General features: G+C 51.0%; 3 protein-coding genes across 7 annotated transcripts in view; 2 read left to right on the top strand and 1 right to left on the bottom strand.

The window, feature by feature from the left end:
• Nucleotides 1–16241, bottom strand: part of LOC116074627 (H-2 class I histocompatibility antigen, D-37 alpha chain-like) — a 714163-nt gene that overhangs the window by 400371 nt on the left and 297551 nt on the right. The gene's annotated exons all lie outside the window — the stretch shown is intronic.
• Nucleotides 4817–10807, top strand: Gtf2h4 (general transcription factor IIH subunit 4). 2 transcript variants are annotated; one of them, XM_031347298.1, is made up of 14 exons: nucleotides 4817–5004; nucleotides 5681–5823; nucleotides 6358–6462; nucleotides 7266–7397; nucleotides 7658–7754; nucleotides 7895–7983; nucleotides 8166–8277; nucleotides 8385–8453; nucleotides 8609–8692; nucleotides 8908–9040; nucleotides 9230–9360; nucleotides 9851–9898; nucleotides 10025–10103; nucleotides 10531–10807. In XM_031347298.1, exons 2-14 carry the CDS (start codon nucleotides 5684–5686, stop codon nucleotides 10701–10703), a joined length of 1392 nt encoding a protein of 463 aa, XP_031203158.1. In that variant the 5' UTR covers nucleotides 4817–5004; nucleotides 5681–5683; the 3' UTR covers nucleotides 10704–10807. The 2 variants fall into 2 exon arrangements, with proteins under 2 accessions (XP_031203158.1, XP_031203159.1); XM_031347299.1 differs by having other exon boundaries at nucleotides 4844–5079; nucleotides 10531–10805.
• Nucleotides 10953–16241, top strand: part of Vars2 (valyl-tRNA synthetase 2, mitochondrial) — a 14305-nt gene continuing 9016 nt past the window's right edge. The window contains exons 1-11 of one of the 2 annotated variants that reach the window (XM_031347264.1): nucleotides 10953–11462; nucleotides 11590–11671; nucleotides 11761–11861; nucleotides 12435–12556; nucleotides 12657–12723; nucleotides 12819–12916; nucleotides 14252–14333; nucleotides 14470–14589; nucleotides 14910–15021; nucleotides 15524–15612; nucleotides 15883–15973. In XM_031347264.1, the coding sequence (XP_031203124.1) occupies nucleotides 11262–11462; nucleotides 11590–11671; nucleotides 11761–11861; nucleotides 12435–12556; nucleotides 12657–12723; nucleotides 12819–12916; nucleotides 14252–14333; nucleotides 14470–14589; nucleotides 14910–15021; nucleotides 15524–15612; nucleotides 15883–15973 (1165 nt within the window). In that variant the 5' untranslated portion in view covers nucleotides 10953–11261. Of the gene's footprint in view, nucleotides 11470–11589; nucleotides 11672–11760; nucleotides 11862–12434; nucleotides 12557–12656; nucleotides 12724–12818; nucleotides 12917–14251; nucleotides 14334–14469; nucleotides 14590–14909; nucleotides 15022–15523; nucleotides 15613–15882; nucleotides 15974–16241 lie in introns of both variants that reach the window. The other variant, XM_031347265.1, reaches the window with a different exon arrangement.

Here is a 16241-nt window from a genome sequence, read left to right as displayed (position 1 = left end):
ACTTGAGTGAAAGCCACAAGGAGCCTGGGTAGTTTCGGGCCTGCAGGGACACGCTGCAGCTAGTGTGAAGGCCTCAAAGAAGTTCACTTTGGGTAGGAAAAAAAAAAAAAAAAAAGGAAGCAGAAGCAATCCTGTGGGGGGGCTTGAGGGAAACAGCTCCACTTTCCCTCCATCTTTGTAGCTGTCCTGTGTAAGCCCTAAGGGCCCTGGAGTCTTGGCTGATGATACTCATGACGTGAGCCAAATAGATAATGAGGAGGACAGTAAAGATAATTCAATCTTGGATTGAATTAATGGGCTCTCAGGGGGCCAAGCCACAAATCTAGCAGTCTTGCTAAAGCTACATAGGTCAGAGTGCCTTCAGATTAAAGCCGACATTGATGGGTTAGAGTTCAGAGGTCAGACGTTAGAATAACAATAAGCAGTGGAAGCCCTGCAGGAGGCCACAGTTCCCACAGCTCTGCCCAGACTTGCTCTAAGCACATTGAGCTAGGTAACTCCAGGTTCTTGTGAGGTTCGGTGTGAGCAGGTCCAAATCCACCCCTCTCTCACGGTGGTGGCAGGAGCAGGAGCGGGGAGCACCAGTGTCATCCTGGATCCTCCTTGCCACAGAGTCCAGCCCAGCAATGAAGCTCACAGCTCTGCCTGCCATGTCTCCATTCCTTTTATTATTATTACGTATTTTATGCAAAGAGGGCATTGGATCGAGAGCTCCCTGATATGCAGTTTCCCCAGCCAGCTGCTCTGGGGACCCCTATAGGCAGGTGGCTATTCCCACCCGGAGATCTGAACCTTGGTCCTCACACCTGCATAGCAAATGCTTCAGTCACGAAGCCATCAAGGGGACCTTTTGGTTGTTTTGTATCAGAGCTTCTTATGAGCTGTTTAAGCTACTTTGTAATTTGCATTTTTCTCTCTGCTGATGGATCATGTGCAGTTCAAGGCTAGTATACGTATGGGCCCCTCTTTTCTCAGGGGTGCCTAGTGTTCCACATTGTTGGAATGATTCATGTTTAATCTAATTAACTTCTGACACAGACCTGTGAGCTCTTCCCTTTGACTTCAGGAAACATCTTTGATGGGTAAATCTGCATTTATTCTACAGGTGAGAGTTTCAGGATGATACAATATCAAGACAGGGTTTCCCTGTAAAACAGCTGTGGCTGTGTTGGAAATTGCTTTTGCAAACCAGGCAGGCCACAAGCTCACAGAGATCCCCCCGTCTCTGCTTCATGAGTCTTTGTAGTAAGCTTGGCTCACCCCAGAGAACACAGATCGACAACAGGTCGTTGCAATAACATGAGGCTTATTGATCTACGTACATGGGTTGCCCACCCTCACAGGGGGAGTCAACCTCGAACTCAAGAGAGCATATATCTTTTATACTTTACAGAGGGCAGATTTCTGCAACAAGGCTAGCTGCTTTACTCTGGTTGGTGGAACACAGGACAAAGGATCTCATCAGGCATTGGTTGGCTTGCTCAGGGGGCCGTTCTTGGCTTTGTCAGCCAACTTCCCTATTCAGCTCTGCACCTGGCCTTGAAAAGTCCCTGGGAAGGGGCTGAGTAACTAGGTGGTAGGGGGATTGTCATCAGCAAGGTCAGGGTGACAGTTTGTGGTCTTTTTTGAAATTCACCACAGGGAGAGGTTGGGAGGTTCTTTCGAGAATTGTTAAACTTGTTTTCGTGGACCTTAGTGTCATTGCGACCACCAGTTATTTCTGTTTTGGCCTTACTTAGCTTAGCCAGAGTGGCCTGGTCATTCTGTCTCGACATTCTGACCACCAGAACTTTGTTTTTACAGCATGCCCTTGGCTGTCTCTGGAACACAACTCCTCAGTGTCTGAAGCTGCTGCTTGCTACCGTAAAACTTTGTTTCCACACTGCTTGCTGCTTACAGGAGCTGGAATATGGCTCTCTCATTTTACTTTATTTCTACATTCCCAGAGCTTTGTTTTTCACGTTATTACTTCCTCTTCAGGGTAAAGGCGTGTGCCAACATACCCCTCGTGGAGGATACAGTTCTAATGGTAGCTTTGTGGAATCAAAAGACAATCGAGTTAAAATGGTTTGTAGAAACTGAGGTAGTAGGATCAGGAGTTTACGGCCTGCCTGGATTTTCAGTTTGTGTTTTGAGACAGGGTCTCTTTCCGCAGTCCTGCAACTCTCTATGTAGGACAGCCTGGCCTTGAATTTACAGAAATCTGCTTGCCTCTGCCTCCTGAGTGCTGGGATTAAGGGTCTCCTCCACCACCACTCCTAATCCTCCTGCCTCTGCCTGACTCCAGGCAGGATTACAGGCCCAGCTTTTTTGTTTGTTTGTTTTTCAAGACAGGGTTTCTCTGTGTAGCCCTGGCTGTCCTGGAACTCACTCTATAGACCAGGCTGGCCTCGAACTCATAAATCTGCCTGCCTCTGCCTCCCAAGTGCTGGAATTAAAGGCCATATTCAGCTTTTTTTTTTTTCCTCTTTCCCGGTGAGATTTGACTGTTTCCTTAATTTCAGTTGTTTTTGTTCTTTTAGCTTCTTTTTTTCTTAAAGAAGATTTAAAAAAAAGATTTATTTATTATTATATGTAAGGACACTTAGCTGTCTTCAGACACACCAGAAGAGGGCATCAGATCTCATTATGGATGGTTGTGAGCCAGCATGTGGTTGCTGGGATTTGAACTCAGGACCTTCAGAAGAACAGTCAGTACTCTTACCCGCTGAGCCATCTCTCCAGCCCCAAAGAAGATTATTTTTAAGTTATGTATACGCACGTATGTGTCCAGGTGCTACAGAGGCCAGAAGAGGACATTGGATCTCTCTCCCCAGAGCTGGAGTTACAGGCATATTATTATTATTATTATTATTATTATTATTATTATTATTATTATTAAAAGATTTATTTATTTCATTTATATAAGTACACTGTAGCTATCTTCAGACACACCAGAAGAGGGTATCAGATCCCATTACAGATGGTTATGAGCCACCATGTAGTTGTTGGGCGTTGAACTCGGGACCTCTGGAAGAGCAAGCAGCCAGTGATCTTAACTGCTGAGCCATCTCTCCAGCCCCCACATTTTATTATTTTTACTGTTAGATTTCTGAAGCAGCTTAAAGGGACAGGAGGCAGAAAAGAAAATGGAGAATGACTTCAACTGACTGGACAGTTTATTTCAGACACAGAGGTAAAGGAGTGTCTGCCAAAAGGAATGCAATACTTGGGTTTATGTGGGAGGTTTGAGGAATGGGAAGGCTATGTGCAAGCCTTCAATTTCTCCCTCTTGGAGAAAAGCCATTTTATCTTTAGAAATTGTCTGGCCTCTGCTGAGAGTTTGGTAGCAGCAGTGAGGGGTAGGGGGCTGGAGATCCAATATAGGGCTTTGGTCAGAATTACGGTTCAAGGTTTATTCTAACATTTACAAGCAAGACAACACCAGACTACTTTAATTTTTAAAAGATGACTTTTGTGGGCTGGAGAGATGGCTCGGCAGTTAGGAGCACTGACTGCTCTTCTGAAGGTCCTGAGTTCAATTCCCAGAAACCACATGGTGGCTCATAATGAGATCTGATGCCCTCTTCTGGTGCATCTGAAAACAGCTACAGTGTACTTATAATAAGTAAATAAATCTTTTTTTTTTTTTTTCGAGACAGGGTCTCTCTGTTTAGCCCTGGCTGTGGCTGTCCTGGAACTCACTCTGTAGACCAGGCTGGCCTCGAACTCAGAAATCTGCTTGCCTCTGCCTCCCAAGCGCTGGGATTAAAGGCGTGTGCCACCACGGCCCGGCAGTAAATAAATCTTAAAAAAAAAAAAAAAGTAACTCCTGTTATTATGGTGTGTGAGTGCAAGAGGGCGAAGGCTGGGATTCGCATTGTCATGGCATGAACATGGAAGTCAGATGTCTTTCCACTCTTTCAGGTCACAGCACAGCAAAGCCTTTACCCACTGAGCCATCTCACCAGCCTGTGATTTTCTTTAAAATACAATAACTAAAGGATAATCAAGTCATTTCATGGCCCTACCATTTTTGCCCTTGGTAAATGTGTTGTTTCTCATCTCAGTACTGGGATTTTCTTGTGCAGATTTCTTTTCTTGTTGGGCTTGATAGTCTGTGATGTAAGAATAACAGAATTGCCCTGTAAGAATTGGAGAACCTGCCGGGCAGGGGTGGTGCACGCCTTTAATCCCAGCACTTTGGAGGCAGAGGCAGGTGGATTTCTGAGTTCGAGGCCAGCCTGGTCTACAGAGTGAGTAGGACAGCCAGGGCTACACAGAGAAACCCTGTCTCAAAAAACCAAAGAAAAAAAAATTGTAGTATAATCTTTTAACTCCTGGAGAGTTGGAAGGGCTTAGGAGGAAGAGATTAAGATTGAGTGAGTGGGTGGGAGGATGGTGGAGATATGGCTCAGTATAAGTACAGTGGCTGTCCTTCCAAAGAGCCCGAGTTCAATTCCTAGCACCCACATAACAGCTCACAGCTGTAAGTAATTCCAGTTCCAGGGGATTTGAATCTCACATAGACATTTTGATTGATTTGAGCTGCTTTAGTACGCCTCTGATAGGAAGCGGGGAAGCTTCCGCAGATTGGGTGCCTCCTCCGGTCTAGGCCTGACAGAGATTCGCCTTAGCCTTCTGGGTGGAGGGGGAGGAGCGGAACAAAATGGTCTGGCTTCGGGTATTCCTAGGGAATCCCAATGAAAACCCACCTTCTCTCGGCCCGCCTTCTAGCGGTGCCTTCCGGGAATTGTAGTCAGAACCTCCTCACAGTGCTCCAATGTAGGGTAGGAGAGGACTACAATTCCCAAAATGCCACGCGTCAGGCGAGTGCATCGCCTATTCTAACCCCTTTTACTCTTGACACTTTTCCTGCTCTCCCTTCTGTTTGGACTGCTTTTTTGGCTGGGTCCTGTCTGTGAAGTTTTTCGTGGTTCTCCCACCTTTTAGAATTCTCACCCTTTATTTCCAGGAGCCAATGCGAGGCATTAGCTCTGATTAGGCGACGGCTGGTGACCCGGGGTGCGCGAGGGGGATCCGAGTGGTGAGGGGGTATGAGTTGAGCGAGAGGTGGAGTGAAAGGAAAGCCGGGGAGAAGTGAGTCGCTCGGAGGCGGGGGTCTCTGTGAGAGGGGTAAGGCTGGCTGGGGGGAAAGGGATAGAAAGGGATTTAGGTTGAGAAACGTGGAGGCAGTTTGTAACCGTGTCCCCAGATGAGAGCTAAGGACTTGACAGATTTGGACTAATCTGACCAGGAGGGTGGACAAGAGAGAAGCCTAGGCTCAAATAAGCATCTTCGTCACTGCTTAGGTGAACTTGAGACGTCATTGATATGCAAAACACTTTTGCAAGTTGTGAAACAATAAGTAATTCAGTCCACACCTGTGAGGATCTGGATTTCATCCTCAGGACCATACAAAAAAATGAGAATAATTCCACCCCCTGGAGGCTGAACAAAGACTTCAGGGCAGACGTGGGATGAAAAGCCTGGTGGCCACTTGAGAGCACTTGGGAGGTGAAGGCAGATGGATCAGGGGTTCAGATCCATCCTGAGCTGCATGATGAAGAAGCAGGACACGAGGGGTTTGGGAGGAATAGGTGATACGTGGCACCACACAGGAAAGTACAGAAAGTGATAGATCTGGAATCAGTGATATAGGCCTGGGTCATGTGGGAGTTCTGACATTTGTCCCTCTCAGGTGATGGAGATCACCCCTGCGAGGGGTGGACTGAACCGAGCACACCTACAATGCAGGAATCTACAGGAATTCTTAGGAGGCCTGAGCCCTGGGGTGCTGGACCGATTGTATGGGCACCCTGCCACTTGTCTGGCTGTCTTCAGGTGAGGAGTCTTCAAAGCAAGGGGGGGGGGTGTTTGGAGAATGTAATGGGGGCCCATAGTTATTGTGGGGAGAGGCTTAGCCTAGTGTGAGTACCAGGGTGTTAGGCATTACTCCAAAGTGTGTCCATCCAAAACAGAAAGAGGTTCTGGGGGCAGTGGGGCTAGTGAAGGTGTGGGAGAGGGCATGAGACATTTGAGAGGCAGATTTTCAGGGTATTTGATCACATTGTGAACTCGAAGATTATGAGCCAGATAAACCTTATATTATGGCTCAGCCCAAAGCAAACACCTTTGAGCCAAGGGTAAAGTCAACCATAGGTCAATAGATGGAGCAACCAAGTAAACAGAATTTAGCGACACTGAGTTGAAGGATATTTAAGACAGCGTGGAGAAGGAGAGCGACGGGATGTCATCAGAGGAGGAAGGTCAGCTCCGGGCTTTGCCTCTGTTTTTTAAGACAACAGATGGATGAGGGCAGAGATGCAGGTGTGAGGTAGCTTCTGATAGATAACATTTGGCCTCTGAACCTTACAGGGAGCTCCCTTCTTTGGCTAAGAACTGGGTGATGAGGATGCTCTTTCTGGAGCAGCCTCTACCACAGGCTGCAGTGGCCCTGTGGGTGAAGAAGGAGTTCAGCAAGTGAGTCCTGTGCGCAGCTGGTGCGGGCTTCCCAACAGCAACATTTCTCAAACGGCTTTTGTTTGGAACACTTCCAGGGTGCACACACAGTGGAGCTAGGGGATCAGATCTAGGCCTTTCAACAGACCCTGCCCTACACAAGGAAAACCTTCCAGGATACACTTGCAGTGATTGTGGAGAGTTGTATCTCTTTAGCTATATACTAACTAGAACAAAACAAAACAAACAAACGAAAAGACAATGAAACAAAGGATAAAAGCAGCCCCGCCCCCCCCCCCAGGTTGGGAGGTAAGAGACAGGAGACCAGAAATTCAAGAGTTACATTGTAAGTTTGATACATTATAAGTTTAAGGCTGGCCCAGGACCCTTTCTGAAAGAAAACAAATGGGAGAGGGGAGGGAAGGAATTGACTTAGAAAACAAAACAGCCAGGCTGGCCGTGGTGATCCCAGCACTTGGGAGGCAGAGACAGGTGGATCTCTGAGTTCGAGGTCAGCCTGGTCTACAGAGTGAGTTCCAGGACAGCCAGGGCTACACAGAGAAACCCTGTTTTGAAAAACCAAAAAAAAACCAAACCAAAACAAAACAAAACAAACAAAAAAGAAAACAAAGCAGAGAAACAAACAATAGTCACAACCCAACTAGGTTCTCCTTAGCATTGCAGTACAGATATCTGAGGTGAGAAACACTGCTTCATTCTGCAACACTGTTCCAAGGACTGTGTGTTCTGAAGGGGTAGAGATGGAGCTCCCTGGAGGTCTCCTTTCTATTTGTGAGACCCCACCCAACTTTGCTTCTGTCCAGGGCTCAGGAGGAAAGCACCGGGCTGCTGAGCGGCCTCCGTATCTGGCATACCCAGCTGCTCCCCGGTGGACTCCAGGGCCTCATCTTGAACCCTGTCTTCCGCCAGAACCTCCGAATTGCTCTTCTGGGTGGGTACGTCATTTTCCTCCCTCCCTGAGCTAGGCCAGGGGAACTGGTTATTACACTGGTGGGGAAGAAGCTCTTGAGAGGCCTCCCCAGAACCTCTCCCCACCCTCAGCTCTTTGAAAGCTCCTTCAAGAATACATTGGACCAGGTGTGGATGTAGGGTACAGAAAATGTCCTCTTCTCATGGTCCATGGGGTGAGGGTAAAGGGTAAAGAGGGAAGCAGGAAACAGACAGAGCTCCTTACTTCGGTCCATCCTGGCCACAGGGGCAAGGCCTGGTCTGATGACACAAGTCAGCTGGGACCAGACAAGCACGCCCGGGATGTCCCCTCATTGGACAAGTACGCTGAGGAGCGCTGGGAGGTGAGGAGCAGGCCTCGGCAGGCCTCTGTGGGCCTCCCCTGTGCTCCGGTTCCCCCTGGGAGCTGAGGAGCGAGTCTCTGCTGTGCTCACATATCCGGTAGCTCTGGAGACCCCAGACTCCTGACCCTTTTTGTCTCTAGGTGGTCTTGCACTTCATGGTGGGCTCCCCCAGTGCAGCTGTCAGTCAGGACCTGGCTCAGCTCCTCAGCCAGGCCGGGCTTATGAAAAGGTGAGGAGGGCAGAGCACAGCCGCTCTGCTCGGTCATCTCCTTGGGTCTCAAATAAAGTGGGTGCCTGGGGTTAGGAGGGAGTGGAAAGAGTTGGCTGAGCTGAGAGGAGAAGCCTAAGTGGGTGTAAGCAGACTCGGTGTAGCCCTCGTGAGCTGCCACCATCAGTCCACTCTGTCTCTAGCACTGAACCTGGAGAGCCACCCTGTATCACTTCGGCTGGCTTCCAGTTCCTGCTACTGGATACGCCTGCCCAGCTCTGGTACTTCATGCTGCAGTATCTGCAGACAGCCCAGGTAAGAGCCAGGGCCTAGGACGGATGGCGTGCGTGCTCAGGTCCCACCGAGCCCCTTGACTCCCTCTTCCTGTCTCACCTCCTGTCACTCTGCCGATTCCTTCTCAGAGTCGGGGCATGGATCTAGTGGAGATTCTCTCATTCCTTTTCCAGCTCAGTTTCTCTACTCTTGGTAAGGTAAGGAGGGAGCTCGAGGGCAGGGATGTAGGGATGGTTATAGAGGAAAACGGTAATGACCACAGAACCACCTGAGAAGGCAAAGGAAGGAGGGCACGGGCTGGGTAGTGACCAGTGCATGTGTCGCAGTCCCTAGCTGGCCGTCTCTTCACCAGGACTACTCTGTGGAGGGCATGAGCGATTCTTTGTTGAACTTCCTGCAACACCTGCGTGAGTTTGGGCTTGTATTCCAGAGGAAGGTATGTACACCCAGCCACCTGGCCTCTGGGAGAGTGGGGTGTTGGAGTGCAGCCGAAAGACCTAGCCAGGACTAAGTGTTTGGGTCATTGCGGGGGTGGGGGGGGTCGTTGGGGGAAGATGATTAAAGGCTGATGGTTTCACAGGAGGGGGTCAGACGTCTAACAGGAGGGTAGTTACCAGAAAGACGACCCCATCTTGCCCTGTGTTCTTCCAGAGGAGGTCCCGGCGTTACTACCCCACACGCCTGGCCATCAACCTCTCATCTGGTGTCTCTGGGGCTGGGGGCACTGTGCACCAGCCCGGCTTCATTGTTGTGGAAACCAATTACCGACTGTATGCCTATACTGGTGAGTCTGGTCGGGGGTGGGTGGGTAGGGAGTGGGGAGGAGAAAGACACAGGAGGAAATCCAGTTCTGGCCATGTTTACTGTGTGGTTCATGTAGCTCCCCGGCATTTATTCCTACACTTGAGGGTGGGGCTGGAGGAGAGCAGGGCTGGGCAGCCTCCTCACTCCTCCTCCTTCATCCCTGGGTCAGAGTCGGAGCTGCAGATCGCTCTCATTGCCCTTTTCTCTGAGATGCTCTATCGATTCCCCAACATGGTGGTGGCACAAGTGACCCGGGAGAGTGTGCAGCAGGCCATCGCCAGCGGCATCACAGCTCAGCAGGTATCCCTGCATGGACTGGAGGTCGGGAGAAGGGCTGTGCTTGTCCTGGGGGGCAAGGTATTCCTGTCTCTGAGGCACAGCCTCAGGTCTGTCAGGGGAGCTGGCGAGTCACCTGGGTAACCTGGAAGGTCATGAAGGGAGGCGGTCTAGCTCTGAATCTGTTTCGCTCCCCTCTTTGCAAGCCTTACTCTGCTCCCAGTGAACAGCAGTCCACCTACCTCATAGGGGTGCTGGAAGACTAGATGTTAAGACTCTTGGCTCAGAGCCTGCAGAGCAGTAAGTGCTCAAAATATAGTAGCTACTGCTATCTTAAAGAAAAACAAAGGGAGACTGTGGAGAGAACAGATGCCCCATAGAGGGGGTCTGCAGGGTGACCAGTGGGAGGTGCACCCGGAGGTGACAGCGGAACAGGCATGGGACACAGGAGATGCCGTTTCAGTGACATTAGGTGGCCACTCAGGTGACTTTCTACATTCTTGTGTTTTCCTAGATAATCCATTTCCTAAGGACAAGGGCCCATCCAGTGATGCTCAAACAGGTATGGATGGGCACCAAGACTCTAAAGGCTGGCAGCCTGGGCACCTAGCAGCGAGAGGATGGATGAGAAAGCAGAGACTGCTTTGGGCATTTGCCCTGGTCCTATAGCCTCACCCTTGTCCTGCAGAATCCTGTGCTGCCCCCAACCATCACAGACCAGATTCGGCTGTGGGAGCTGGAAAGGGACAGGCTGCGGTTCACTGAAGGTGAGTGGCTTCTGCCGGCCTAATCTCAGTCATCGGCTAAGGAGGTAAGGCCGGCAGTTTCACCATGGTAAACGCAAAAGGTTTTGTGCATTTCGTATTTGTTTCCCCACAGGGAAGGAGAGGAAAACTGATCTTTTATTTTAATATATTAGTAGCAGGAACTATGTCCCAAATCAGTGCAGTTTGGATTAAGCTAGGTGGGGGGATAAGAGGCAGGGCAATCCAGTCTTCTCTCTAGGTGGGTTTGCATGGTTTTTCTTGTGGATTCTGCCGTCTTTTCGAGTGTCTGGATGCCACAGGTGTTAAAGTCGACTATCTGTAGAGAATTAGTCCTAGAACTGTGGCCTGCAGCCCGTGCCTGCTTGCTGCTCGGAGGGGCAGAGACCACGGCAGCCCCTCACCTCCTGCCTGTCCCACCCGACCCCAGGCGTCCTGTATAACCAGTTCCTGTCGCAAGTGGACTTTGAACTGCTGCTGGCCCACGCGCGGGAGCTGGGCGTGCTCGTATTCGAGAACTCTGCCAAGCGGCTGATGGTGGTGACGCCGGCGGGGCACAGCGACGTCAAGCGCTTCTGGAAGCGGCAGAAGCACAGCTCCTGAGCCGGCCGGGTTCGGCCCCGGGGAGGCGAGCGGGCGAGCAGCTTTCCAACTCAGATGTATTTTGTTTACATACCGGGACATTTCTTGTTTAATAAAATTATGGGGAAAAAAAGCTATGAGGCTCCTGACACCGACCGACTGGCGTCTCCCCAACCCACGCGGTTATACCCGCTTCTGCACAGAGAGCCGGAGGCTCGAGAGTCTGCTACGCATGCGCCTGCATAGCCCCGCCCGCGCATGCGCGCGCACCTATCCGCTCTGAGTTCCCCGCGGCGTTCGAGATAAGAGTCGCATGGGCCGGTTTGAGGGGCTGGGGGTGGTTTCTGGTTTCCGAACCCCAACCTTCGTGTCCGCGTCAGTGCCCGGTGACGGGCAGAGCTCCCGCCTTCTCCGGACGCCCTGGATTCAGTGATTCCAGAGTGCTGTCCGCGCCGTGCGCTCCGCCCCTAGGCGGAAGGACGTAGAGTGAGAGGGTCCTGCCGATGGGAGGGAAGGGTCGTGACCTGCATCCCATGGCCTCCTAGTGAGCAGACCTCCATCCCTTCCCAGACACTCCCGATGCCTCATTTTCCTCTGGCCTCTTTCCGGCCACCGCTCTGGGGGCTGAGGCCCTCATGGGGTCTCTCCAGGCCCCAGGCACTTTGTACACAGCCGGAGCCCCACGGCTCCCCTGTCTCTCGGAGGAACCGTGAAGCCAAACAGAAGCGCCTGCGGGAGAAGCAGGCGGCCCTGGAGGCTGGGCTAGCTGAGAAGAGCAAGGTCAGGGGTCAGTCCTGGGTCTCCCAAGACTTGGGATGGGGCCGAAAGAGACTGGTGCTGGGATCCACATGACTGGTATACTGGGAATTGCAACCTCCCTCCCACACACCCTGTCTCCTCCCTGCAGACACCTGCAGTGCCCACTAAGGCCTGGAGTCACAAGGACGTAGTATTGTATGAAATCCCCACCGGGGCAGGTGAAAAGAAAGGTAAAGTGTAGGAAATGTTTTGCGGTGTTGTTGCGCTTTGGTCTGCTAACATGCAGTGGAGTAGTGCGGTCTCTCTTCTGCTTCCACAGACGTTTCTGGGCCCCTGCCTCCTGCTTACAGTCCCCAATATGTCGAAGCGGCCTGGTACCAGTGGTGGGTGCGAGAGGGCTTCTTCAAACCAGAGTATCAGGTCAGTGTGCGGCAGAGGACTTCTACGAGGTCCCTAGGACAGAGTGAGTGACCCTTGAACTTGGTGGGCACAGGCTAGCTTCATAGCTGACATTTCTTTTTTTTTTTTGGTTTTTTGAGACAGGGTGTCTCTGTGTAGCCCTGGCTGTCCTGGAACTTACTCTATAGGCCAGGCCGGCCTCGAACTCAGAAATCCACCTGCCTCTCACAACTGACGTTTCTTTTGGCCCCTGGCTTTCTTTTTGCTTTCCCCATGTTGGATTTCAATAGTAGTAGTGCTAGTAGTAGTAGTAATAGTAATAGTGATGATAATAATAATAATAATAATAATAATAAAGTAGTAGTAGTGGTGGTAGTTTAGAGACATGTTTTCTCGGCGAAGTCCTGGCTGTCCTGGAACTCTGTAGACAAGGCTGGCCTCAAACTCAAGAGATCCACCTGCCCCTGTCTTCCACATGAGTGCCACTACACCTTGGCCTTCTTGAAGTTTTTTTTGCCCCAGGGCACTAGAGGGTGCTGTTCCCCTAGGCAACATCCAGTTCTCCCTCTCCTCTGACTTCCTCATCCCTTCCAGGCAAGGCTGCCCCAGGCTACGGGAGAAACATTTTCCATGTGCATTCCACCTCCCAATGTCACTGGCTCCCTGCACATCGGCCATGCCCTCACAGTGGCGATCCAGGATGCACTTGTGCGCTGGTGAGAGGCCATGGGGCCACTGCAGTTCCTGAAGGGAAGGTTGGAAGTGCTGGGATGAGGATAAGTGAGCTCAGAGATCCCCATGGTGTTTCTGTGGCAGGCACCGGATGCGAGGGGATCAAGTGCTGTGGATCCCGGGGTCAGATCATGCAGGAATCGCCACTCAGGTAGGTCTTGGGCTGCCTCGCCTCTGCCAGGTTCAAAGTGCAGTCTTTGTGTGAAGCCGCTGACTAGCTTTCATTGACACCTGATCCCACTTCAGGCTGTGGTGGAGAAGCAGCTGTGGAAGGAGCAGAGAGTGCGGAGACACGAGCTAAGCCGGGAAGACTTCCTCAGGGCCGTGTGGCAGTGGAAACATGAGTACGATGGCAGTGTGGCCGTGGGACTGGCCGGGTCTTTGCTTGTCAGTACTATTTATGACCTGTAGCATTCGGTTCTTCCTGCCTTGTGCCTGTCTGCCTCAGAGCAGAGGGACTGACGGATGGGGTGTCTGAGCCAAGAGTGCGTGTGTGCGTGCATTTGTGTGTCAGGATGTACACATTTGTCTGTATACTATGCTTGTGTTAGAATGCACACTTGTGTGTGTCCTATGTTCATGTTAGAATGCACACATTTGTGTGTATTATGCTCATGATAGAATATACACATTTGTATGTATGATGCTCATGTTAGAATGTTCACATTTGTATGTATGATGCTCATGTTATAGAATGCATGCTGTGTGTGTGTGTGTGTGCTCTGCTCATGTTAGAATGTACACATTTGTGTATGTGTACGATGCTCATGTTATGCACACATTTGTATGTACTATGCTCATGTTAGAATGCACACAGTTGAGTCTACACTTATGTTAGAATGCATACATGTGTATGTGAATGGATATATACAAATGTGTGTGTGTGTTTTTTAAAAGGTTTATTTTATTTATTCTATGTGTATGAGTACACTGTAGCTGTACAGATGGCCGTGAGCCATCATGTGTGTGGCTGCTGGGAATTGAACTCAGGACCTCTGCGAGCCCCGTTTGCTCCAGCACTGCTCGCTCCCCATAGGCCCCTTTCATCCCAGCATAGCTGTGAATAGTAAACTTAAAATATTTTGAGGACTTTTTGTGGATTCTTTTCTTTTTTTAAAAGACTTATTTATTATTATACGTAAGTACACTATAGCTGACTTCAGACACACCAGAAGAGGGTGTCAGATCTCATACAGGTGGTTGTGAACCACCATGTGGTTGCTAGGATTTGAGCTCAGGACCTTCAGAAGAGCAGTCAGTGTTCTTACCCACTGAGCCATTCCGCCAGTCCGATTATCTTCTTTACTACATAGTTCTCAAATATAAACTTTGTACATGGTGATGACACTTTATGGTGCTATGGAAAATGAATGCATGTATGCGTGTGCATGTGTGCTCACAACCCATGGGCTACAGCTTAGGCACCACTGGTTGTAGCCCAAGACAGTCATCCATCCTGTGTCTCAGAGAAGCCAAAGGTTCAGATACCCCTGCGGAGACCTTTCTGTATCTTTTAAAGCCATAAGAAGCCCCACCTCAGGTGTGTGTGGCTCTATGTTCATCAGCGGGGTCAGTGCCACCAGCACTTTATTTCCTCTGGTGCCTGGCATTGGAGAGCACCCATGGTTAGTGCTGGGAGGTGCGCTGGTCATATCTACTGATAGGAATCTCTGGTGCAGGAAAGGAGGGGAGATCTATGAGCAGCTGTGTGCTCTGGGCGCCTCTCTGGACTGGGATCGAGAGTGCTTCACCATGGATGCTGTGAGTTCACGTCACAGTCCCGGTGGGTTTGGGGAGGGTGCTAGAGACCAGTGTGGGGAGTGTTGGGGGAGGGATGAGAGAGTCCCTGGGTTCAGCTGAGGGAGGACGTCCGATGTGGACACTGAGATCATTCCAGGGCTCCTCAGCAGCCGTGACGGAAGCTTTTGTGCGACTCTATGAATCGGGATTGTTGTACAGGAACCGCCAGCTCGTCAACTGGTCATGTACTCTGAGGTCGGCCATCTCAGACATCGAGGTGAGGAAGAAGGAGAAAGACAGGCTGAGGTCCTTGCCACTGCCGCTGGTGTCTGTGTTTGACTTTCTCAAGCTCTAATCACTCTTCTCCTTCACGTGCCAGTCAGAGGGTGGCATGCTGACCTGTAAGAGTCACAGAGTTCTTGCAGTGCTCAGCAGAGTTGAGCAGCCATGGCTTGTGAGCTCAGTGACTTTACTGTGGAAGATGGCTCCTCGGCCCTCAGGGTGGGAGGGCAGGAAAGCAGGGTGGATAGCTGTAGGAATGCTGGGTGTGAGCACCACGGAGATATTGTTCTCTTTTCTGCCTCCTCAACCCTCCAGGTGGAAAGCCGGCCCCTGCCTGGCCGCACGGTGCTGCAGCTGCCCGGCTGCCCGACCCCTGTGTCTTTTGGGCTCCTTGCCTCCGTGGCTTTCCCTGTGGATGGAGAGCCTGGTGAGTGAGGTTCAGAGTCGCCCTCTTCCCGTTGCTTCCCATTTTCTCCAGTGCGTGATGGGTTTGCACTGTTGTGGGTACTTATTCTTGGGGTGGGCCGGAGGGGGGGAGAAAAGGCACTCAGCCCTCTTTTTTGGGAACTTAGTGTGACTCTATAAGGTCTCCCACTAAGAGGTGAAAGATCAGTTCTGAGCTACTGACGGTGTACCTGTGGTCACAGCATTTGGGGGCAGAGGTGGGAGGGTTCCAAGTTCAAGGCTTAGCAAGTTCCAAGCCAGGCATGGCTACATGAGGCCCTGTCTTAGTAAAACAATGCAGAAGATTGATTCTAAAGTGTAGTTTGTAAGCGCTCCGAATAGTTCAGAGCAGGGAAGCAGGCCAGCGGCTCCCGCTACCCCCCTTTCCTACTCCTTCCTGCTTCTGCTCTACCTGCTTCCCCTGTGTGGGAGGGAGGGCTCAGTCAGGGTGATGGCTGACCTCACACTTGAATGCTTGTCTCCAGACGCAGAGATTGTGGTGGGAACCACCAGGCCAGAGACCCTGCCTGGAGACGTGGCTGTGGCCGTTCACCCGGACGACCCGAGATACACGGTGAGTAGGGTATGCCTGCATCAGGTCCTCCCATGCCTATAGTGCCCCTTTCTTGTGTGTATCAGCCACACTAATTGGCTTATGTTTCCTATGGCTGCCTTCACAGCAGTAGTGAGGAATTGTCTAGAGGCTGCTTCTTGGCTCACTCAGAAGTCTAATGCTGGGTCTTGCTCTAACTCCTGCCTCGTGCTCTCTGCCCTCAGGGTTCTCACGGCTCAAACCCTCTGTCCCATACTCCTGCCTGTTCCTAACGGCTCATCTTCTCTTTAGCATTTACATGGACGACAGCTCCGTCACCCTTTGACAGGACAGCTTCTCCCCCTCATCACAGATACTACTGTTCAGCCACATGTGGGCTCAGGTGTGTGGAAGTCAGGGATCCAGGAAGGGAGGGAAGGGAACAGGAGGAGGAAAACGTGAGAGCTGCGGGTGGGGATGATAGAGAAGAGGAGGCAGGCAGGAGAGGAAGAAGGATGGGATGTGGTGGGGATGATAGAAGCAGGAGGGGATGAGGGGTAGGATGTGATGAGATGATGGAGGCAGGAGAGGTTGAGGGGTGGGATATGATAGGGATGATGGAGGCAGGGGGGATGAGGGTGGGATATGATAGGGATGATGGAGGCAGGGGG

The sequence above is a fragment of the Mastomys coucha genome, unplaced genomic scaffold, assembly GCF_008632895.1.
Source record: "Mastomys coucha isolate ucsf_1 unplaced genomic scaffold, UCSF_Mcou_1 pScaffold3, whole genome shotgun sequence".
Taxonomy (NCBI): Eukaryota; Metazoa; Chordata; class Mammalia; order Rodentia; family Muridae; genus Mastomys; species Mastomys coucha.
The sequence above is the reverse complement of the archived record's forward strand: the minus strand, read 5'-3'. Positions and strand labels throughout refer to the sequence as shown.

Bases quoted from the DNA above. Each gene is read 5' to 3' on its own strand.
- Gtf2h4 (XM_031347298.1), top strand. From the start codon at position 5,684: ATGGAGATCACCCCTGCGAGGGGTGGACTGAACCGAGCACACCTACAA. The intron at 7,755-7,894 runs GTGAGGAGCAGG...TTTTGTCTCTAG, and splicing joins ACGCTGAGGAGCGCTGGGAG to GTGGTCTTGCACTTCATGGT. The intron at 10,104-10,530 runs GTGAGTGGCTTC...ACCCGACCCCAG, and splicing joins CAGGCTGCGGTTCACTGAAG to GCGTCCTGTATAACCAGTTC.